Here is a 26,047-nt window from a genome sequence, read left to right on the forward strand (position 1 = left end):
CAATACATAGTTTATTTTTATTATTAGCCAAAGTATGAGAAACAAATATTCACACTTTTCTTTTTAGGCATAACTATGATCTGGAATCATAATTAAATAGATATAATTAATGAATATAAAATTATTAACAAAAAATTCGATAGAAAATAGGTTATGAGAGGGAAAAAATAAAAAACTTGTAGAAATTCTAAACATACGTCTGGTGCCTACATTCTAAAATGTATTAAAAATTCTCCCAATGATAACAAAATAAACTATTTTGTGCATAAATAGCAGTTTAAAAGCTTTTATTAATTTCGCAATTAAAATGAACACTTACCAAGACAGTAACTGGGGATAAGAGTTGGAAGCCAAGCAACATTAGAGAAGGCTGAAGTATGTAAAGAGTTAATTCGAGCCAATTCGGATACTCCTCCAGTGTATGACAAGGGTCCTATCGGGTCTACACGCCAGAGAATAAGTTCACTGTAGATTGCATTTGGGTCATGAAATGTACGTGTTGCTGCATTTCTTAAAGGTTGTTTCGAGGAACCTTTTATATGTCTTACAGGATCCACTAGTCTACTTAATTTATTATCTGAGTCCCATTGACAGTCTGACTCAGGAGTCAACAGAGCGTTATGATGAGATGATGTCAACAACAGCGGTAAAACTGAGTGACAGGCCAGGTCATTGAGGTGGAATCGATGACCACAATACCTAAACTTGTGAGAGACAGTTAGAACGGTGGTAAAGGCAGACTTATCAGCAAAAGTGACGGCCCACTGATTTAGAGATCCGTCTATGTGTTTAGAGACCATCATTACCGTGGGAGCTAAAATGTTCATATTTGTACTGTGTAACCCGGAGTGCGGCTGCGATCTGCGAGGACTGCCGACAGCCATCATCTCTTGTTGTGACAGAGTGTGGTGAGAATCTTTTGCGGCATTTATACAGGCATACATCATGATATTTTTACTAAGAGAGCTCGCATCACCAGAGGGAAAAGCAACAGGAATCCGAGAAGAAAAAGAAACCTGAAAAACACAATTAAATGATTCAGTGTAAGTAGTTGCCTCCTCTCAGAAAGTCTTTCAAAAATACTCCCATTTTCAAAATGTCAAATCTCAGCTTTTAGCAAAAAATATCAAACTCTTTATGGTCTAATCCCTTTCCTCTGTTTATGTCATATCATATCTCTATTCATAGCCTAAGAGAAGACTAAAGAAAAAAAGTTTCAAGTGCCTTGCTTGTACATCTAAATGACCACAACCACAAATCTAAATAAAATAAAGTTTAGAAAGATGATAGATATAGGCAGCTAGATTTAGTTCATAAAACATGGGAAAGCAGGGCTCATCCTGAGTCACATTTTTAGGGTAGTTTCTTAAATTTATTCAAAATATTGTGAATTCCCAGAAAAAACCAACATGCATATATTCAAATATTCAGTATTGCATTTCAGAGCAAAATTCATTTTACTTTGAATTAACCACACCTATAAAATTTGTGGTCATTGATCCCCTCTGGTAGCAAGAATAAGTATTCTTTTCTCGGTTGCTTATCAAAAACAACATCTTTGAGTATTTCTGAAAACCTGATAAACCTGAACAGCATCTTTTTTTTTTTTTTAAGAAATGTAAGTAGACCATTCCCTTACACCATGCACAAAAATCAACTCAAAATGGATTAAAGACTTGAATGTAAGACCCGAAACCATGAGACTTCTAGAAGAAAACACAGGCAGTACGCTCTATGACATTGGTCTGAGCAGCATATTTTCAAGTCCCATGTCTGACCAGGCAAGGGAAACAAAAGAAAAAATGAACAAATGGAACTACATCAAACTAAAAAGCTTCTGCACAGCAAAGGAAACCATCAACAAAACGAAAAGACAACATACCAATTGGGAGAAGATATCTGCAAACCATATATCAGATAAGGGGTTAATATCCAAAATATACAAAGAACTCATACAGCTCAACAACAAAAAAACCAACAATCCAATTAGAAAATGGGCAAAAGATGTGAACATAGATTTCTCCAAAGAAGATATACAGATGGCCAACAGGCATATGAAAAGACGCTCAACATCATTAGCTATCAGGGAAATGCAAATCAAAACTACAATGAGGTATCACCTCACTCTGGTCAGAATGGCTATAATTAACAAGACAACGACAAATGTTGGAGAGGATGTGGAGAGAAGGGAACCCTTGTACACTGCTGGTGGGAGTGCAAACTGGTACAGCCACTATGGAAAGCAGTATGGCGTATCCTCAGAAAATTAAGGATAGATCTACCATATGATCCAGCTATTCCACTGCTGGGTATTTATCCAAAGAACTTGAAAACACAAAGGCATAAAGATACTTGCACCCCTATGTTCACTGTGGCATTATACACAATAGCCAAGACGTGGAAGCAACCTAGGTGCTCATCAAGGGACGAATGGATAAAGAAGATGTGGTATTTATACACGATGGACTACTACTCAGCCATAAGAAATGACGAAATCCGGCCATTTGTGACAACATGGATGGACCTTGAGGGTATTCTGCTGAGTGAAATAAGTCAGAGGGAGAAAGTCAAATACCATATGATCTCACTCATAAGTAGAAGATAAAAACGACCAAAAAAAAAAAAACACGTAGCATTGGAGATTGGACTGGTGATTACCTTTGGGGAAGGGGGGAGGGGGGAGGGCAAAAGGGGTGATTAGGCTCACATGTGAGGGGATGGACTATAATTAGTGTTCGGGTGGTGAACAAGATGTAATGTATACAGAATTCAAAATATGATGTACATCCGCAAAAAGTAAAAATTAAAAAAAAAAAGAAATGTAATAATTGCTTCATCAGTAAAATATACCTGAACTTGTCTAAATATTCCAGGATTATATTCATCCAAATACTTTACATGCCACACTAGAAAGGTACCATCTACAGGGTGTATAGTGAAAAGCATGTCAGGATTCTTATTCCATTCAGTTAGCAGCGTTTCAATTTTCCGATCAAGCAGGACCGTAGGCAGCGGCATTTGGATACTATGTCGTGAGTAGGTTCTAGGACTTCCCTCTCTTTCTCCATCTTCATGCTCGGATGATCCTGTACCTGCCTCAGATTCTCTATCCAGGGATAATTCTGAATCAGAAAATAAATTTATCAGTACATACTAATAATACTACAAAAACTCATTGACATACTACACTATCAATAAATAAGCATACTATCTTTAGAAACTATAAATCCCTTTTCCAAGTTATGGCCTAGAAAAAACAAACAAAGGAAACTATTTTCTGATCTGAACTGAAAACTACTGTATTTCTTACTTTCAGATAAACTAAAATTTCATTCACATTATCATTATCATACCATTAGCAAAACCTGTTCCCCAAAAAAGAACATGGCTTCCAAAGTAATACATCACTCAAAGCAATATGCTACAGCAAAGCATACTGAGTGAGATGGCATCTGTAGTAGATGGTCAGTAAATATTTGTGGGATGAATGGAAAAATAAAAAGAAAGGAAAGCGGGAAGGAAAGATCACAAACTAAAAGTGGTTAACACGAAAAGGTGTTAACGTAGGGTACTAACCATGGTCTAGCTTCGTATGTAAACCCCTCTCTCTTTCCTCCTGTGAACGTTCCTCGTCTTCCCTGTCCGCATCGTCACTTTCATGATCTACCTGCTTTTCAGAAAGTTTTCGTAATTGCTGCATAAATATCTCAGTAGATGATGTAAAATGAAACTCCTTGTTGTTTAACCAATGAACTACAAAGCCCCCGTTTCCATCATCAATGTTAAATACAGTGCCAACCAAGACATTTGGAATATCTGTCGAAACAAGATAAGATTTCCACATGAATTTTTAATGTCTTTAAAAATACTACAAGTTCTTATAAAGGCTAATTCCATACATACACAGAAAAGGTGCTAAACAACAAGTCAACATAACTCTAGCAGGATTTATAAAAAACTTTAATTGAATTTAACGATAAATGCAAATATTAAGAACTAACGGCGCAAACTCATATGGAATTAAATTTCTAATTTAAAACCAAATACACGAAATGCACAAACCTTTATTGAATCCTGGTTTGGGGGTGGGGGAACAGAAAGATAAAATAGAAAAAGCAGCTATAAAAGACATTTTTGTGATAACTGAAGAAATTTAAATTTAAAAATGAATGGATATTAGAGATTATGAATTCTAATTTTCCTAGGTATGATAATGACATTGTGATTATGTGAGAGAATTTCCCTATTCTTAGGAGATACTGGCTAAAGTATGTAAGCATGATGTGTCATGCTGTCTGTAACTTACTTTCAAAACATTAAGAAAAAATTTCACTCACACACACATGCCCACACACACACATACATACATGTATATAGAGAGAGAATAAAGCGACTGTGGCAGAATGTTAGCAATTATTGGATCAAGGTGGAGGACATAAGTGTCCACTGTACTATTCTTCCAACTTTTTTGAATGTTTAAAACTTTCCTAAAAAGTTGGGGAAAAAACAACATTAAGAAAGAACATATGAAGGCAGGCAAACTTCTCAATATAGCAGATTTTCTCCATTTAGGGGTAAATGAAATTCATGATATAGATTAGTTCATGTAAAGTGTATAACAAAAAAATTAATCTCCTTAATTCCAATTCCTATTATAAATAATCCATTCAAGAAAAAAAAAACCCAAGATATTGTCTTCTGCAAAAAGAAGTGAAGTCTAAACATAAAATGCCCAGGATATTCAGGTAGTCTTCTATTAATAAATATAATGTTAGGGCCAGCCCAGCGGCACAGCAGGTAAGTGCGCATGTTCTGCTTCGATGGCCTGGGGTTCGCCAGTTAGGATCCTGGGTGTGGACATGGCACCACATGGCAAGCCGTGCCGTGGTAGGCGTGCCACATATAAAGTAGAGGAAGATGGACACGGATGTTAGCTCAGGGCCAGTCTTCCTCAGCAAAAAGAGGAGGATTGGCGGCAGATGTTAGCTCAGGCCTAATCTTCCTCAAAAAAAAAAAAAAGAATCTATGTTTTAATATGAACTATATAGTAGATGATATTATTTTATCCACATTCCTTGCATGTGAAAACAGTATTGTGGTTATGGAAGCAAATCCTCTTTTTCTTAGAAGACACATAATGAAATATTTAGGTAATGTTGTAAAATATTTAGGGGATGAAGAATAATGCTGGTGACAACTGTACTATCAAGCAGCTCAGCCAAAAATAAGGGAAGAGGGAGCAAAGACATACAGATACAGACAGAGGAGGGAGAATAAAAGCATACGTGGCAAGATGTTAACAACTGGTAGATTTGGGTATGCAGTATATGGGTACTCATTGTACTATGCTTTCGGCTTTACTGTAGGTTCAAAAATTTCCCTGAAAGAAAGGTGGAGAAGAGGAAGAGTCCTACAATACAAAATTATTTGCATTTAGCAACCAATTTGGTCAATGTGAATGCTCTATTTACATACAGTACCTATAAACGCAAGATGTTAAATATTTTTACAAAATGATTTTTAAAATAGTATGCAGGCAAGTTAGAATAAAGATGGATAAAATTGGTTAAAAGGTGAAGGTTAGTAACAATGCTGGAAGACAAGGCCTAACGGCTACAAGATCACATCCAATCCTTAAACTCAAATGATATGCACGAACGCCTACCCACAGCGAACAACCCGCTGACCCCACTCCATTTGATCAGGATAGTATACACAGAGAAAAAGCCCAACTTTCTAATACGTGTTGCTTTTACTGCATACTTTCACTGATTGCATTCTGTTTGAAGTCAGATGTTCATCATAGTCAATAATCCAAGACAAGGTTCTGTTAAAAAGGTTAAAAATTTATAAAAATCTAAAACCACCATTTTAAAACAATACTACAAAGACAACCTCAGAATACAATTAAGATGTTAGATCAGAAAGGATAATATACGCAAAATAACCTTTAACCTGCCAGCACAGCACTGTCCAATAGAAATACAATGCAAACCACAAAGGTGAGGCACACAGGTGATTTTTATTTTAGTAGCCACATTATAAAAGGTTAAAAAAAAAGTGAACTTAATTTCAATAATATATTTTATTTGATTCAATACTTGTAAAATATTATTTCAACGTTTTTGAATCAATATTAAATACAATTATTAAGGAGATATCTTACATTGTTTTATTATACACAAGTCATAGAAACCTGGTGTGTATTTAACAGCCTATCTCAATTTAGACTAGCCACATTTCAAGCACTCAAATAGCTACATGTGGCCAGCCGCTACCATACGGGACAGCACATATCTAAAGCCACTGCTACAATGGGGAGAAGGACCCTAAAGATCACCCTTTTGGAATTGCATTTACTGAATATCATCTTTCTATAAACAAACACTTAAAAGTAACATCCTCTGCACTCTGAAGCAACAGACTTCCATTTCAATAAAACACGACTGTAACTTTATATAACCACAGTTCCACCAGCCATGTAACATGAAATTCACAGGCCCTCTCATATGTTTTTCACGCAGAAAGAACGCAGCGCCCTTAAATAAAGGTTTTCAAATACACTTTTGCCAACGCTGAACCTGCCTCAAAATACTACTCAACCACATGGGAAGAAAAGAACAAAATGAAAACATCAAGGTTAGAAGAATATCTTTCCCTAAGTGTAGGACAAGAAAGTCTCTGAGAGTAGAAGACAAGATATGCTGAAATATAAGGAAAACTATGCAAAAATATATTTAGATAAAGTTATAAAGAAGAGTTGAAAGGAAAGAATAATAGTGAAAAGATAAAGGGGAGAGAAATCAACTAATTAACCAGGTTGCCACCACTTGTGTTCCCAAGTTCAACTAAAGCTCTCATTTACTTAGAACCCTCGCTAAAGTCTACACAAACAAGGTGCTCGAAAATACTTATTTGCAGTTATTCTCTGAGAATATCATAGTCTCAATTTAAGAAATAGTACTTTATATTCTATTCCTATTCCAATTAAGAAGTATTTTAAAAAGAAATATGGAATATCAACATAAAATTTTAAAAGTAGGTTATAAAAGTAGTTCCCACTTTCCTATCTATCTACCTCATTTCGGTATATTTATAAGAAATAAAACTGTACTATCCATTACCTGTGGCAGGATTGATGCTCGCTGCAATGTGAAAATGACACAGTGCGTTCGCGTGGTGCGAGATGTGTCTTTGAACTTCATGCGTTGCCACCTGGTCAGGCATCAATTCAGTATGAGTTACAAGAACAGAAGATCTCCTTTGTCCTTTTCTTAAATTTTTCAAATGGTGTATTGTCTAAAGTAGAGAAATAATTGCTAAATCCAACTCCAGAAAGTCTAATAAATGCCAAAGTACTTTTGATTATTAAGGATTTTGTGATTTTTTCCTCTGTGTAAAATGTGACCATTTCAAAGTAGAACAATTCTGAATATATTCTCCATAGTTCTTGCAAATTTCATGGTTCAGGGCAGAAGTAGTTGCTCAAAAGCACTTACTAATATTATCTACAGAAACCCCTATTAAGATTAGGAATCCAAATTCTAGTTTTTTCAGGATATCCCAGCACTGAGATAAAATTTACTAATCATAAGAGTAAAAAACAATTTTTTTTTAATTCCCAAATCTTCCTACCAGGAAGAATATTTCTCCCTAAAATTCTCACTTAGAACTAAACAGCTAAATAATCTATGATCTCTATTATATATAAGAAAAGAGGCCACAAAAATACAGAATAACTAAGTTAAAAGTAGCCAGGAAAGACCTCATGAAAGTGTTGACCTATGGCATTTGTTTAAATTGGGACACATCTATAGGATAAAAATTCTCTGCCAGCATGCTCGATTGTCTGAACTGTTCTGACATGGGACCATGTCACTCTCGGCATGGTCTTTTCTCTACGCCGTAATCCCACCTCACTGTACTTCCTTATGCTGTCACTTAACTCACCCCCAATACCGTGCTTTGTTCCTCACATTCAATCAAGTAAAATGCAGCATCCTCTCAATTCCTTCTCCATTAAAGTAACACATCTGGTCCTTCCTTTCTACTTCCACAGCCCTTATCGCTTTCAAATAGAAAACAGTATCAGTTCTGTGGTGTGTCCTCTGCCTCTGGTCTCGCTGCCATGGAGTTGCTTATTTTGTTGGTAACAGGGTCAGGATGGATATCAGAGACCTCCTGCTCCATACTGCCTATCAAATTATTTTCACTTGATCTTTAATGTTTATCATTACTTTAAATTAGATTGGCAAGGCTGGTGCAATACTGGCTGGTTATTTTCTTCTAGGAACAAAATGTACAGTTAGGAGTTTCCTAGGAAAGGATGTCAGAAAGCAAAATAGCTCGTAAGTCAGACAATTAGGCTTTTCTATTAAAAACAATTTTAACATTGTTAACATTTTTAAAAGGTAGGAAAAACTTGTCAAGTCACTGATTACATAAGTTTACTTGTATTTTTGCTTTTATTTATGTAGCAGTTAGTAATCTTATTTAACAAACACTTGAAAAGCAATAGATAAGGTGCCAAAGGGGATCAAAGATGTCTAACAGCTCTTAGTCTCCAAAAGCTCAGACGTAATTTGAAGATAAAATGTTACATAATTATATAGAAACAATTGTAAACATTCAGCAAATGAAATACTTTCTCCCACTAAATTTCAATCAATATCAAAACAAAATATTACTTTATTCTGACTTCTGCTTTTAATTTCATTTGTGCTTTAAATGTTGAAAATAAAATGTATAAACAGTGCCCAATCACAGATAGTATCAGAGCAGACCTACTTTATACAAAACTTTTAAGGACTACATCCTTAGCCTATCAAACCCCAAAAATATTTCCGCTTACTGAAACATCAACGCCATTTTGACTACGCAACCATTAAACTGTTAATGTCAATGTATAATGTGAAAGCATAATTAGTAATGTAGAGAGGTGTCTATAACACATTAAGTATAAAAGTTATAAAATATTATTGCCTAATATGATACTAATCTTGTAAATAAATAAAAAATACACACACACACATAACTGGAATAGTTGGATTATAAATTCCGTTTCTTTTTCTTTTTCTGAAGCTAATTTTAGAATAAGCATATTCTTTGTGTCATAAAAAGAGTCACAGGAAAAATCAAGAAAATTAGTAATCTAGGTCTACCATAACAAATTTCTGGTAATTTTCAATAATGTATTCATCTCATTTCACTCCCTAATTACAATGGACACAATAGATTATACTATATTATAATCTATTTTCTTAGAAAGCACTTGTATTTCATATATATTGTGTTTAAAAATTGGAAAAAATATTTCACTTTCAAAATATTAAACCACAGAAACTGTAAAGCAATTACGTAAGTTCATTTCTGTCTAATATCTTAACAGCATTTTTATTCTTAAGGATCAAAACAGTCATTTATAATTAGAACAATAAAAATAAATTTTAATCCTCATAAAAGAAAAGCAAAATATTTTTAATTACAACTAACTTCAAGGACCTATACGTTTTAATAATCAAAGCTGCTTACTTCTACAGATTTTCACATTTGACATGCAAAATGAAAGAACTAAAATTATAATATTTACCTAGACTACATGTCTGAGATCATTACTATCTGTATTTGGCTTCTAAGTAGCATAAAATGAGTAGTCTTACAAGCATAAGTGAGAATTCTTTGCTCTTAATTTCATCATTTCACGTACCTTGTGCACTATCTGCATCGTAGCTTATGAATTCCCACCACACTCACATATCTTCAAAATTCATTTACCACTTAAGTAACACAGTACCTCAAGAGCATGCTGTATCCTGTCTTTGTGTCTTCCAGCGTGAGTAAGGTCGCTGGCAGTGCTGGAAGTGGTAGTCTCACATATCTGCTCACCCAACAGACAGTCCTCTGGTAGTAAGGTTTCTGCCCAGAGCCGGCAGACACCATCATGGCATGAAGTTAATAACACATTACAGACAGAACCTCTAACGACAAAGAGAAAGAAGCAAAAGTTACCATGAACATCAATACCATCAGTTAATTAGAGGCTATTAATATTTGGTTCTTCAGGCAGAAAGATGACATTAGCACAAAACTAACAGTATGATCTATGTGAAGTTATTGTTCCAACAGTGGTAAGGGATTTCTGCTGACTATTTCACGCTCTCACCAAACCCCATTTATTACCTGCTCATTCCTGCAAGGAGGCAGGCTAGACACAAGGCTGCAATCAGTTACCATTAAATAGGAAAGACTTAACTGTCCCTGACATTCACTTTAATTCATTAAAATCATGCCTTGATCAGTTAAGCTAAATGTCGGTACAGTATGCTTCCAACTGCTTTAGAAATTACACTGTATGGAGAAAGAATGGTCAATCATAGAGCTTGAAATCACACACAGTATTGCTGTGAACACCATAAAAACTAGGAAATGGTCTTGACAAAGAAAACAGAAGTCAATGCCAGATTACTCAAGTGCTGCTTGAAAACTAGGCTCTGCAGAAATATTAATATCTTCTAAACAAAACAAACTAAACAGGAAAAGAAAACCTAATCAATGCGAATTACATAATGACCACAGTAAAAGATCATTAAGTGTAATTAAACCATGTGGCTTATGGCAGTAGTTGCATCATTTTGCATCATCCTGCTTATAACCTAAACAGTTACAAACAGGTAAACAAATGAGCATCTTCATAAAAAACTTTAAATAGAATATAATTTCAAACTATAGATCAATTTCCATTAAGTTAAAATAAGCAAAAGAGTCACAGCATCAAGCAGCTAAAGTGACTTAACTGCTCATTATGAAAGAACAAAAAAATCATTCTCCCTTTAAAAAAATTCCTACATAGAATCTGCCTCAGCCAAAGGTAAAGTGTTTCGCAAATGTTTTCAATAGATGCAAATAACCTAAGCAGAATAAATCTTTTATTTAGATTCAAAAAATATGTAAATTTCCCATGTTATCATTTACTGTTCACCTCTATAATATGTGCTATATTTCCCATCACGTGTAAACATTTCTCAGACATATTTAGCAGATGAAATAACTCTCCCTCAAGAATGAATATAGGGGCCAGCTCGGTGGCATAGTGGTTAAGTTCACCCGCTCTGCTTCAGCAGCCTGGGGTTCATGGGTTCAGATCCCAGGCATGGACCTACACACCGCTCATCAAGCCATGCTAGGGCAGTGTCCCACATACAAAATTGAGGAAGACTGGCACAGATGTTAGTTCAGGGACAATCTTTCTCAAGCAAAAAGAGAAAGATTGACAACAGATGTTAGCTCAGGGCCAATCATCCTCACCAAAAAAAAAAAATTTTAAAAGGGGCCAGCCTGGTGGGCCTCGTGGCATAGTGGTTAAGTTCATGCACTCCACTTCGGCAGCCCAGGCTTCGCAGGTTTGGATCCCAGGTACAGACCTATGCACTGCTCATCAAGCCATGCTGTGGCAGCATCCCACATACAAAACAGAGGAAGATTGGCACAGATGTTAGCTCAGCGACAATCTTCCTCAAGCAAAAAGAGGAAGATTAGCAATAGATGCTAGTCCAGGGCCAGTCTTTCTCACCTAAAAAAAAAAGAAAGAAAAAAGAATGAACATAGATTTCCAAGCAAGCTTTTTTAGAAACTGGTTATAAGATACAGGAATATATCCACTATTTCATTCGTATATTCATTCCTTGTATATGCATTTGCATATTCCTGCATACAGGAATTATCTGTATGAGTTGCTTTGTAGTTTGTTTAATTTTCTAAATACTTCTAAGAAATGCTACAGAACGAGGAAAAATTTATAATAATAAATTCTTTGGGAAGGTTCTGTTGATAGCCCTATGACAAGAAAAACCTGGCCACTTTATTCACTGTACATGACATGCTTTGCCACCACGTGTCTTGCTGACAGTTTATTACTAGGTTTTATTTCCCTTCAACATGTACTTTCCTGTTACTTGCAAGCATTTCCTTCCTAGAATCTTCTTCTACTGCTGCTACTACTAACAGTACCAGCTAACACTGCCTGAGCACACACTCTGTGCAGAGGCCTGTACTAACCACTCACATGCACTAACACACTTTAGACTCACAACTCTCTGAGGCGGGTCCTACTACCACCCTCATTCTACAGAGAGAAAAAGGGAGGCTTTCAGAGTTTACGAAATCTAGTCCATAGCTCATGAAGCCAGTAACAGCAGCAGGATAGGAATTCAGGCAGTGGATGCCTAGAGCTTATGCTGTTAACTGCCCCCAGGTCAATGCAGCAAAAGGACCTTTGTTTTCATTATTTTTATAAATATACAAGTATACAAACTGAAGTTTATATGATACATTTTTCTAACCTGGGCATATACTTGCTAGTTTTACGCCATGAAAAACCTGTCACAGCTCGGGGATGTGCCAAGTAAACAAAGGAAAACTGGGTAGACGCCTGTCTCCTTTTCACTTCGTGATGATCCTGAGGTATAATTGAAGACTTCCAGCCAGTCATAGGATACCACACTTTCAAAAGGCAATCATCCTGCAAAAACACACAGGTCAACATAAAACGAATTCATACATACACAATTCAAAATGTGAGTGGGTTTGAAGAAGCTTTAAAAATTAAGTTACTTATAAAAACTAATGCATGACCTATATTTAAATTATGTTTGTTACTTTAAAGAATACTATTCTTAAAAAATAAATGGACAGTTTGTTCATTATCAATGTTATCTGCACAATGTTGGTTTTCAAATAGGGATGGATGCCAAATTCCCATTTAAATATACATGGGTCACTGGAGAGAAAAGATTATGAACCCAGATGCTAGCCCCTTGGATAAGATAAGAAAGACACCATGTTATCAGTCACTGTTATCATCCTTTCCTTTTTGAAGAGATCTGCAAGGGTGAAACAAATACTTTTTAAATATGAATTGTTTCTTACTCTAAAGTCAGGAATCAGTAAACTTCCTGTAAAGGGCCAAATAGTCAGTAAGTTAGGCGTGGTGGCCCACACAGCCTCTGACACTGAATCTTCTTGGTTTTTTTCTTACAACCCTTTAAAAATGTAAAAACCATTCTTAGCTTGTGGGCCATAGTTTTCTGATCCCTACTCTACATGATGAGAAGGCATTTAAGCAGTTGTCAGGAACCACCTCTATGCCCACTTAAGATATTTACAGGTATAACAACAGGCACTGACTTTATCATCTTACTTAGTTCTAACAATTCTGTTGAAGGCCTAAATAACTGTATCTTATTTAGCAGAAACTATCTACTTTATAGTGCTCAATCCTCAATGGTGAAAAGTGCACTAAAGGAAATAACAGCATATTATCGTTTATGCAAAAACCTCAATCTCTAAAAAACAATGAAACTATATATTCCAGTATAGGTCCAAATACTTTCATCTGGACTAGACAAACACTTCTGTTTTTTTCCATGTTGTTACTCATTCTCAATTTATCTGCATAATGTATGTTTCCACTAATGTCTCCTTTATTTGGATATTTGAATTATACAGCAAATCTCTTTAAGAGCTTAGTCTGAGAAAACCACTTAACCATATACTCGTCGCTTTCCTCCAAGTACCTTTTTCACCTTAGCATCATTTTCATGTAACCAAATTTACTGCACAATGTATGGCAGTGGCTTCAGACTACACGTCATAAAAACCTGGAGGTACCTCAGAGCCCCTCAGGAGTCATAAAGGGAAGACAGAGCCTCCACAAGCAGGTGGCATTCTAGGCCCTTCTCCCATCCCCACCTGCCTCCCCCTCAAATGAAGCAGCCCCACTTTCACCTGTTACTGCCTAAAACTCTAAAACCACACAGAATTAAATTAGAAATCATTAATTTAGAAAATGCCCAAATATTTGGAAACTAAAAAAAACACTTCTAAATTACAAAGGAAATTTTAAAATATGTTGAACTGAATGAAAATAAAAGCAAAACATCAAAATTTGGGGGCTGCAGGTACATTAGTGATTGGAAGGAAATGCATATCTTTAAATGCTTACATCAGAAAGGAAGAAAGGTCTCAAATAAATGGTCTCAGCTTCTAGCTGAAGCATCAAGTAGAAGAAGAGCAAAGCGAACCCATGGTAAATAGATATAAGGAAGAAGGAAATCAATGAGATAAAATATACAAAATATAGACAAACAAATGAATCCAAAAGCTAATTTTTGAAAAGATCAATAAAAGATAATTATCTAGAATGATCAAAAATATTTAGAGAGAACACAAATTATCATTATCAAGAATGAAAGACTAGACATGACTACAGATCCTATAAACATTAAAAGAATAATGAGGGAATATTATGAACAATTTTATCCCCATAAATTCAATGATTTAGGTTAAATGGACAAATTCCTTGAAAGACAATTTTTGAAAACTGACAAAGAAAAAGAAAACCTGAATAGCTCTACCTCTATTAAACATGTTGAATCCATAATTTGAAATCTTCTCATCCAAAAAAAACCCCTAAAACTACAACTAAAATTCTAGGCCCAGATGACTTCATGGATGAATTTACCAAACATTTAAGGAAGAAAGAGCACTAATCCTACACAAATTGTTTCAGAAAACTGAGGAAAAGAACTCACTGTATAAGACCAGTATTATTACCCTGCTACCAAAACAAAAGACATAAGAAAACTATAAATTAATATCTGTCAGGAACATGGATTCAAACATCTTTAATAAATTTTTAGCAAACCTAATCCAGCAGTATATTCAGTATATAAGTCATGAACAAGTGGAGTTTATCCTAGCAAAGCAAAGTGGGTTTAACATTTAAAAAATCAATCACTGTAATTCACCATATTAATAGAATGAAAAGAAAACTCATATACTTATTTCAATATACACAGAAAAAGCACTTGACAAAAGTCAACATTAATTCACACACAAAAAAAACTCTCAGCAAACTAGGAATAGAAGGGAACATCCTGAACCAGATCAAGTACGTCTATAATAAACCTACAACTTCTATCATATATAAGACTGAACACTTTCCCCATAAAATTGGGAGCCACAGAAGGATGTCTGTTCTCATCAATTCTATTCAACATTGTACTAGATGTCCTGGTACTTGCAAAAAATTGAGTAAGGAAAAAAATAAAAGGCATATAGATTAGAAAGGAAGAAGTAAAATTGTCTTTTTTAACAAAATCCTAAAGGATCTACCAAAAAGACCTGCTAGAACTGATAAGCAAGGTCATAAGACTAAAGATCAAAATTAAAAAATCAATTCTATTTCTGGGTCAGCCCCCATGGCCTTGTGGGGGTTTCAGTAGCCCGGGTCTGGCTCCCAGGCGTGGACCTACACCACCCAGTGGCCATGCTGTGGCAGCAGCTCACATACAAAATAGAGGAAGACTGGCAACGGATGTTAGCTCATAGTGAATCTTCCTCAGCAAAAAAAGAAAAAAAAATCAATTCTATTTCTATATGTTAGCAATAATTAGAACTGTAACTTGTTCAAATACCTTTTAAATTAGGAAGATAAACTTAACAAATTATGTACAAGATATGTAAACTGAAAACTACAAAACACTGCTAAGAGAAAGACGATCTAAATAGAGAAATATACCACATTCATTGATCCAAAAACCAAACGTTACTGATGTCAATTATTCCCAAACTGATCTATAAAGATTCAATATAAACATAATCAAAATCACAGTAGGCTTTTTTGGAGAAACTGACAAGCTTATTCTAAAATCTGTATGGAAATCAAAGGACCGGATACTACCAGAAATATTTTTAAAGAAAAGAACAAAGTTAGAGGACTTACACTACCCAATTTCAAAACTTACTATAGAGCTACAATAATCAAGATAGCATATTATGAGCATAAGGATAAATACCTAGATCAATGAAACAAAATAGAGAGGCCGGGAACAGAAAACTGACTCCAACAAAGCTGTCAAGGTGATTTAATGCAGAATGGATTGCCTTTTCAAGAAATGCCACCGGAATATCTTGATATCCGTTTGGAAAAAAAGTAACTTCAAATCAAACACAAAAAATTACCTCAAAATGTAGAAGTCAAAACTATAAAACTTATAAAAGAAAACAGTATAACATACTTGTGACTGGGGTAGACAAAGATTTCTTAGATCTAGGGACACAAAAAACACAAGCCAACAAAAAAGACGGTGAGCTGGACTTCTTCAAAATTAAACACTTCTGCACATCAAAAGACACTGTTAAAAATAAAAAGGCAAGTCAGAGACTGGGAGAAACATGTGCAATGCATTTATCTTTCAACTGTAGTAGAATACACATGGAACTCTTACAAGGCAATAACAAGGAGAAAACCAAGCCAATTTTTTTTAAAATGGGCAAAAGATGAATGAACACCATACAAAAGAAATTATACAAATAGCCAGTAAGTACATGCTCAACATCATTAGCAGTCAGGGAAATGCATATTAAAATCACAATAAGACACCACTATGTGACTATAAGAATGGTTAATATTAAAAAGGCTGACAATACCAAACGTAGGCAAGAAAGTGGAGAAACTGAAACTATTCAATTGCTGGTGGGCATGCAAAATGGTACAAGTTTGGAAAGGCTTTGACATTTTTTTATAAAGAACCAGATGACCTACCAATTCCACTGCTAGGTAGTTTTACCCACAAGAAGTGAAAACAAGTGCCTACACAAAGACTTGCAGATGAATAGTTACATTCATTTAGGTTCATTTTAGACTAAAACTCCAAACAATCCAAATGTCCATCAACAGGTGAATGGATCAACAAATTGTGATATATCCATATAACAGAATACAACTCAGCAACAAAAAGAACAGACAACATGGGTGAATCTCAAAAACATTAAGCTAAGTGCAAGAAGCCAGACACAAAAGAGTATATACTATATAATTCCATTTATATGAAACTCTAAGGAACACAAATCAAATCAGTAGTGATAGACAGCAGAGCAGCTATTATCTGGAACCAGGGATGGGAATGAGGGCTAAGTGGGAAGAGGTAAAAGGAAACCTTCTGAGATGATGGAAATGTCCTATAACTTGATGGGGGTGGTGATTACATGAGTCTATAAATCTGTCAAGACCCACTGAACTATAGACTTAAAATATACATTTTATTTTAATTATACTTCAATAAAGTTAATTATAAAAAGGAAATAACATGACAAGATTGATGTACAAAGATTTTTTTTTGAGGGAAAATTTTTTTCTTGAGGTCATAATAGTTTATAACATTGTGGAATTTCAGTTGTACATTGTTATTCATCAGTCACCATACATATGTGCCCCTTTACACCTTATACCCATCCCCCAACCCCCTTCTCCTCTGGTAACCACTAATCTGTTCTCTTTGTCCATGTATTCATCTCAAGGATGTTCATTTTTAATAGAACACAAAAAAAATTAGAACTACTGATATTCACTAACAGTTGTCTGGTTAAGTTAAATTATGGTACATTCATTCAGACGCATGAGGGATGAGTTCAAATATTCAGAAGATGTTCAGACAATGAATACTGATCATCTTATATGAGGCATTAACAGTTTTAAAGTACCAAGTGATCCTGTCAAAAGACCATATATCCTGAAATAGTCTCAAAGTTCTGCCAGTTGTGACAGACAGCGGAGGCAAACATCACACTCTGGGTAAGCAAAGGGAGATAATCAGAAACATTAAGAATCTATGAGGGAAATCAACTGTAGAAAGAGAAGAATCTAGAAAATAAACAATATTTTGTTAACTTTTTTAACAGTTCCTTTGTCTCATTTAGGGAGTAGTAGGCATCCTGTAATTTCTATCAATGTACTATTCTTAATTCAACCCCATGATGTGTATTTCAATATATTGCATAAGAACAAATTATTATATTACATTTGATCATGCCCAGATACAGATTTATTAAAGAGCCAAATTTCACTCTGCTCTGAGCAAATGCAACGGCTTTCAGACCATTTCAGACTTAAAAACAAAATTGGTCTATGACATACAGATGGATAATGATGTGCTATCAACTGCCCGTACACGATAGAATGGTCACATGATCCATTCAAACAACAAACGTGTACTGAATGCAGGCACTACCTGAACTGCTGGGGATACAGCTTAGGCAGGGGAAGAGAGAGAGACAATAAACTATATTTCTTAATTGCACAGAGCTTATACTCTAGAAGGCAAGACAACAGTAAATAAGCATAGAAATTATTATTTTAATTATAACTATGATAAGTGTTATAAAGAAGAAGCATACTTTGAGAGAATTTAACTGGGAGATTTGACCTCATCTGAGAGGTCAGAGGTCTCCTTTAAAAAAGTGATATTTAAACTGAGAGTTGAAAGATACATAGAAGATGGCCAGTCAAAGAACAGTTGGGGATGAGCGTGCCCTACAGAAAGAAGAGTGCATACAAGGGCCTGAGGGCGGGAAAGAGTTCAGCAGATTCAAGGCTATGAAAGGCCATAGTGTGGGAGGCACTCAAGTGGGAATGAGCAGAGAGGTAGAGAAGTGCCAGATCACACAGCAGAGCCTCACAGACCACGGTAAGGGCTGTGGTCTTCGCCTTACGAGCAGTAGGAGGCACAAAAGGGTTACAAGCAGGAGAGTGGTAGTTCAGGTGACCCTGGCCACTGGGAGAAGACAGGATTAGACGGTTCTGGACATCCAGTTAAGAGACTACAGCAAGGGTCCAGAGGCAAGAAAATGCTAACTTGGGTAGATGCAGTGGAGAGGCAGGGAAGTGGACTTTACCCCTAAAGACCTCAGCTTCTTTCTGTGATCTCAAAGATCCCTAGGATCTTATGATTCTAAAAGCATTTAAGCGTATACTTTAATTTATGCACAAACAGGTAGGCCTATCCTTTCTACACACATCTAAATTGTTCTCCCTGTGTGTTACAAGTCATTTGACATAATTAACTATTCCCTTCTTCGTGAATTTTTTTTCCTTCTGACTTCTCCAATGTCAGATTCTCCTGGTCTTCCTTGTCTTAGTGGCCACTCCTTCTCAGCATCCTTTACTGGCTTCTCCCCATCTTTTTCTTCCATTTAAGAAGTTCGAGGATTTTGAGATTTCATCTGAGCCCCATTCTCTTCTCTACCGAACATCTTCTCCCTAATTTCATCAGCCCCATAACTTTAAACACCATCTTTTGGCTAATATATTCAAACTCCATATCTCTAACCCTGACCTCACCAGGAAACTCCTGACACTCTTACCCTATTTGACACCTTAACCTGGATGCACCTCAAACTTTGATCTAGACACCACACTCTAGCTTTCCGTTGTCCTTTAACAAGCCCTGCTAATTCCTATCTCAGAGCATTTGCACTTGCTGCTCCCTTGGCCAAAAATACTCTTTCCTCTAAATATCACAAAGATGTCTCCTTCATATTATTCAGTTCCCAATTTAAAGTTATTTCCCCAGAAAAGCCTCTCTAAAGATCACCCACTCTGACAGACACCAAGTCACATTGGTACCTCCTCCTGCCTTAATTCTCTGGACAGCATTATTAACACATGATGTTTTCCTGTCTTTTCTCACTACAAGTTCAGTTCCATGAAGACAGGAGCCTTGTGTGTCATCTTCATCTCAAGACTGCCAGCACAAAGAACAGTTCGGGACATACAGTGGTATTCAAAAAATATTTGCTAAACATGTAAAGACTGTTCTTCCTCGAAAATGCACTATCAAATACAGAGAGACAAATTTTATATACATATATGTATACACATACATATGTGTGTGTGTGTGTATATATATGAGAGTCTATCATGATGTGAATACAACTACAATAGATTCTCATATGCCTTACAAGTATAGATCACTAGAATTCTGAAACACATTTCCTTTGACCAGAACTATGATAAAAAGTACATTAGACAGGGGCCTGCCTGGCGGCATAGCAGTTAAGTTCGCACAGTCCACTTCGGCGGCCCAGGGTTCACGGGTATGGATCCCAGGCACGGACCTACACTCTGCTTATCAAGCCATGCTGTGGCAGGTGTCCCACACATAAAATAGAGGAAGACAGGCATGGCTGTTAGCTCAAGGCCAGTCTTCCTCAGCAAAAAGAGGAGGATTGGTGGCAGATGTTAGCTCAGGGCTAATCGTCCTCAAAAAAAAAAAAAAAGTACATCAGACAATAGATGTGTCAAAGTACACGTTTTTAAGGAAAACTTAAGTGTATACAATACCTACCCATAATCAGAGTGCCATGAATGTTGTTTGAAGGAGGGTAGAAGGAAAACAGCTTCAAGTGACGCATAGCATGCACAACAATCTCTAAGCTGATGTCAGAGCAGTGACTAACAGGAAGACTATGACGCTGTGTTCCAGCATGAATCCAGAGCAGCTCTCCAATCGCTCTGAATTGGTCCTCTATCACATCATCATGGCTTCCCCAACTATGGACTTGTAAATCAAAGGAATGACTAACTTTACTAACCATCCATGAGTATAAGGTAACCCTAAGAAATATGAGCAACAAAAAGAACAAATCTGTGGGTATGGCAGGTTTTTTCATGGTCAAGTTTTAGGAGTAATGGCATGCTAGTTTTTAAAGACCAAGGCTTTAGGGGTCAGCTCCATGGCCAAGTGGTTAAATTCACGCACTCTGCTTTGGTGGCCCATAGTTCGCCAGTTCAGATCCTGGGCGTGGACCTAGCACCATTCATCTAAGCCATGCTGAGGCAGAATCCCACATAGCACAACCAGAAGGACCCACAACGAAAATATACAACTATGCACTGGGGGGCTTTCAGGAGAATGAAAAATAAAAAATAAATAAAATTTAATAAAGACCAAGGCTTTAAAGGTGACTGCCTAGTGTGAGAGATAAAAGGCAAGAATCACATTATTTTTCAAACTATTTTTCCTGTGACTCTGATAACAGTTTTCCCTTTGTTAACCTTGCTTTTCAGATATTATGGAAAGTTCTTCTTCCATCTCTACAATCTACCCAAAAATATTAAATAGATATTAGGGTTTTTTTATTTGTAGGTGATTGAACGGGCTTATCAAAATTTTCAGCGTCTGTTTTTAAAATCTAGTTTATTTAATTTTTTTGTCTAATTGATTATTTTCATTTATTTTCTCCTGTTTTTCTTTGGCTCCTTACTTTCTGCCTTGCTGAATTGTTTAAGGAGCTCTATTATTTGTAAGGGGGAGGAGAAGGGGAAAGAAGAAGAGGGAGAGAGAGGCAGAGGGAAAAGGAGAATGAAAGGGAGAGGGAGAGGAAGCCCACATGGCAAGGAACAGCAAGCAGCCTCTAGGGCCTGAGGGAGCCCTCCAGCCAACAGCCAGCAAAAGGCCAAGCCCTCAGTCATACAGCTACAGAGAAATAAATTCTGCCAACAACCTGAGTGACCGTGGAAGATGATTCTGCCCTAGTCAAGTCTCCAGGTAAGAATTCAGCCCAGCTGACGCCTTTATTGCAGCCTTTAGGGTCCCTGATCAGAGTACTCAGCTAAGCCATGCCCACACACCTAACCCACAGAAGCTGAGATAATAAATGTGTGGCTGTAAGCTGCTAAGTTTGTGGTAATTCGGTATGCAACAACAGAAAACTAATACAGACTCCTTGTGATAAATATTAGGACTAAAATTAAGGCAGGCAAAGGAAATAGAAAGTACAGTGGGAGGTAGGGTGCAATTTCCTTTTTATTTGGGGGGGGTGAAGAAGAGTGGCCCTGAGCTAACATCTGTTGCCAATTTTCCTCTTTTTGCTTGAGGAAGATTGTCACTGAGCTAACATCTGGGCCAGTCTTCCTCTATTTCACGTGGGACGCCGGCACAGCATGGCTTGATGAGCGGTGTGAAGGTCCACGCCAGGGATCTGAACCCACAAACCCCAGGCTGCTGAAGTGGAGCGCACAAACTTAACCATTACACCACCAGGCCAGCCCTTAGGACGCAATTTTAAAAGGCCTGCTTAGGGAGAGCCTCACTGAGACACTGACATTTAAGAAGTTAAAGGGAAAAGCCATGCACGTCTCTGGGGGAAGGAGTTTTCTAGGAAGAGGGAAAAACAAGTACAAAAGCTCTGCTTAGAAAAAACAACAATGAGCACGTGGGCTGGAGTCAAGTCTGCAAGGATGAGAGCAACAGGAGATAAGGTCCAAGGAGTGATGGGGATCTGGTAAGTATGGGGCCTGGAAAGCCATCATAAAGACTTGGGCTTTTACTGAATGAAATGGGAAACCTTATGACAGTTTTGAACAGAGAAGTGACATGATCTGACTAACATTTTAAAAAGATCACTCCAGCTGCTGGTTTGAAAACACATTGTACAGGGGCACAGCAAAAGTTGGGAGAGCAATTAAGAATTTAATACAATAATACAAGTGATAAATGATGGAGACCTCAACCAGATTGTAACAATGGAGGTGGTAAGGAAGGGAGCTGACTGTGGATATATTCTGAAGGTCGAGCCATCATGGGAGTGGCCTGGGGGTGTGGTGAACAGCAGGAGTTCCACTGTAGACAAGTTCACTTGAAGATGTGTATTAGTTATATACATAAGCCTGGAGATGAGGGTAGAGGTACAGGCAAAAGGTACAAATCTGCGTGCATCTGAAGCCATGAGACAGGATGAGCTCATCAAGGGAGTGAGTGTCGCCAAGGGACCTCTCTCTCAGAGGAGAGGTCCAACAAGTAAGGCCTGGGGTACTCCAACATTTCAAAGGAGGAGAGAGAAGGTGATCCCAGCCAACTAAAAAGGGGCAGCCAGGGAGCTAAAACGAAAATCAAGAGAGTGTGCTGTGCCCTGAAAGTAAAGTGAAGAAAGCGTTCAAGGCAGAGGAAGTAACCAACTGTGTTAAATTACGCTAACAGGTTAAGTAAGAAGGAACCACAGGATCCAGCAACAGGAACTCACTAATGACAGTTTTAGAGGAGCGGTGATGAGTGGGCACAACAGAAAATGAGAAAACCTCAGAGAAAGCAACTATAAGCAACTCTTTCAAGGTGCTATAAGGAGAGCAGGGAAATGTGGCAGACGCTGAGAGAAAAGGTCAAGAGATGGTTTTGTTATTGCTGTTGTCAGTCTGTTTTAGAATGGGCAAAATTATAGCACTTTTGGTATGCTATGCTCTATCAGCAAGCTGTGGCTGCCGTAACAAAATACCGCAGACCAGGTGGCTTAAACAAAGAAACTATCTTCTCACAGGTCTGGAGGCTGAAAGTCTGAGACCAGGGTACCAGCATGGTCAGGTGCTCATGAGAGCTGTCTTCCTGGTTTGCAGACGGCTGCCTTCATGTGGTAGAGAGAGAGCAAGCCCTCTGGTGTTTCTTCTTATAAGGGCACTTCTTATTTCCATGATGAGGGCCACCCCCATGACCTCATCCAACCCTAATTACCTCCCAAAGGCCCCATCTCAAAACACCATCACATTGGGGGTTAGGGCTTCAACACATGAATTTGAGGGGGACACATTCAGTCCATAACATATACTAATGTGATGACCCAGTGGAGAAGAGAAAACTGATTGAGAAGAGAGGAGACAAATGCAATAGCAAGGTCCCTGAGTAAGCAAGAGCAAACGGGATGCAGGACACAAGTGAAGGAAATGGCCTTGTACAAAAGCACAGACAGTTCATCCATGGCAATACAAAGGCAGGCAGTACACACAGGCAGAGATGAAGGGAAGTGAACAGATACAGGTAGGTGGTAGCAGCTTTTCAAAGTTCTCTTCTGATTGCATCTATTTTCTCAGGCAAGAAGCCATGGTAAACAAATGCTGAAGCAGGTGACTGGACTGCCAAAAGGGAATCTACCAACACCCAGTGGCATAGAGCCTCAGTTTTAAACAGCTATATGCAGAGAACGCATAGAGTCCTTGCAAGGTGAGAAGTCAGATCAGAGGCACCTGCATAATGCCAAGAAAACAACTAAGGACTACCCTTAAATCAAAGAGTGAAATTGAGAAAAAACCTTCTCTTAAAAGGGATATGGTAAGGAAGGGTCCATCTGTACCTGGACTCTGAGTGGAGGAAAAAGACTCTGCTGGGCATTTATAACCACACAACAGGCCTCGCGAGGCCCAAACTCACACTACTGGGCATGGCACAACAACTTCCAAGCTAAGAATTTAGTCTGAGTTCAGCTTGCCCCCAGGCGCCTGGGAGAAGCTATATAAACCTTATCTGGAAGAATGCACACACAACCCAGGCCTCAAAGAAGCCCCACAAATGCATTTGCAATGAATATTGTCTCAGTGAAATATAAAGCTAGCTGATTGTGGTACTTTGAATCCAACACATCTGGGTTAAAACCCCAGCTCTACCTTCTGACTAGCTCCATATGCTCCGGGAAGTTCTCAAGCTGCAGTTTCCTCCTCTGCAGAACAGGGAGAGCACTGCCTGCCCCACAGGTCTTGTGAAGGCATGGGATCTGGTACTTAACTCTCAATAACTAGTAGCTGCTGTCATAACAGTCCGAGTGGTTATTGTTCTAACCACAAATTACTTGTAAGTTCTACTTAATAACACAAAATAAAAGTTGTCACCACCAATAAACTACTCCTGCAACATCTACCCCCACCCCCTAAATAACTGAACCTGACTCTAATCCATTCTCTAGATAACCCATGGATCAAAGAATGAGTCACAATAAAAATTTGAAAAAGTTATGTCCAGAATAATAATGAAAACAATGCATATCAAAACTTATGGAATTAAAAAAACTTGTGAGATAAAGCTAAGTTTAGAGGGAAATCTTAATATGAAATAGATACACTACAAACAACAAAAAAAAAGGCTGAATGTCCATCTAAAAGAGTTTGGGGGAAAAAAAAGTAGAACCACCACCAAACAGGAATTAATGAAACAGAAAGCAAACATACAAGACATAGCTCGACATAACAAAATTAGTTCTTTAAAAAGACATGCTATTGATAAATCCTTAGTGAGATGAATCAAGAAAAAAATAGAGAAGGCACAAATAACCAGCATCAAAAATGAAAAAGAGGGGCCGGCCCGGTGGCGCAGCGGTTAAGTCCTCACGTTCCGCTTCTCGGCGGCCAGGGTTCGCCGGCCTGGATCCCGGGTGCAGACATGGCACCACTTGGCACGCCATGCTGTGGCAGGCGTCCCACATATAAAGTAGAGGAAGATGGGCACGGATGTTATCTCAGAGCCAGGCTTCCTCAGCAAAAAGAGGAGGACTAGCAGTAGTTAGCTGAGGGCTAATCTTCCTCAAATAAATAAATAAATAAATAAATAAGAAATCATCACACATGTATTACAGATATTAAAAAGATGTTTTACACAACTTTATGCCAATAAGTTTGAAAATTTTGATAAAACTGGAAATTTCTAGATAAACATAACCTACCAAAACGGACATAAAAGACAAATATACAATCTGATTAGCCTTGTAACTATTCAAATAATTGAATCCCACAAAGAAAACTTGGTCCAGATGGCTTTACCAGCAAATATTTAAGAATAAAATTACATCGATCTTGCACAAACTCTTTCATAGAGTAGAAAAAAGGGAACTTTCCAACCCATTTTATGAGGTCAACATGAAACTGATATCAAAATATGTGAAGGACACCATGAAAAAGGAAACATTATTTGCCAAATCTCACTCTAACACAACGATCTCATAAATCCTAAACAAAACATTAGCAAACCAAATCCAGTAAGGATGATACATTACAATCAAGTTCGGATTATTTCAGAAACACCAGGTTTATTTAACACTTGAAAAAAAATCCATGTATTTCATCTTACTAAAAGCGTAAAAAAGAAAAAAATGATAATCTCATTAGAGGCAGAAAAAGTATTTGCAAGATTCAAGACCATTTGTGATTTTTTAAAAAATTCTAGCAAACTACAAATAAGAAGGAAACTTCCTTTATCTGAAAAAGAATATCTATAGTGAATACATACAGTAAACATCATACTTAATAGGGACACTGTGAAAGGATCCTTTTGAAACTGGGAATAAGAAAAAGATGTCTACTCTCATCACTTTTATTCACCACTGTTCTAGACGTCCTAGATACCATAGTAAAAAAAGATATACAACAACTGAGTTAGAAAAGATGAAGTAAAAC

The 26,047-nt window shown here is 37.2% G+C and overlaps 1 protein-coding gene across 6 annotated transcripts in view; it reads right to left on the minus strand.

Moving 5' to 3' along the window:
• DMXL2 (Dmx like 2) overlaps positions 1–26,047 on the minus strand; it is a 139,436-nt gene that overhangs the window by 77,139 nt on the left and 36,250 nt on the right. For all 6 annotated transcript variants that reach the window (XM_046655233.1, XM_046655231.1, XM_046655232.1 and 3 more), the window contains 6 exons: positions 12,339–12,517; positions 9,794–9,977; positions 7,125–7,299; positions 3,577–3,816; positions 2,851–3,122; positions 320–1,016 (listed from right to left, as the gene is read on the minus strand). In XM_046655233.1, coding sequence (XP_046511189.1) covers positions 320–1,016; positions 2,851–3,122; positions 3,577–3,816; positions 7,125–7,299; positions 9,794–9,977; positions 12,339–12,517 — 1,747 coding nt within the window. The remainder of the gene's footprint in view (positions 1–319; positions 1,017–2,850; positions 3,123–3,576; positions 3,817–7,124; positions 7,300–9,793; positions 9,978–12,338; positions 12,518–26,047) is intronic.

Source organism: Equus quagga, chromosome 2 (genome assembly GCF_021613505.1).
Source record: "Equus quagga isolate Etosha38 chromosome 2, UCLA_HA_Equagga_1.0, whole genome shotgun sequence".
Taxonomy (NCBI): domain Eukaryota; kingdom Metazoa; phylum Chordata; class Mammalia; order Perissodactyla; family Equidae; genus Equus; species Equus quagga.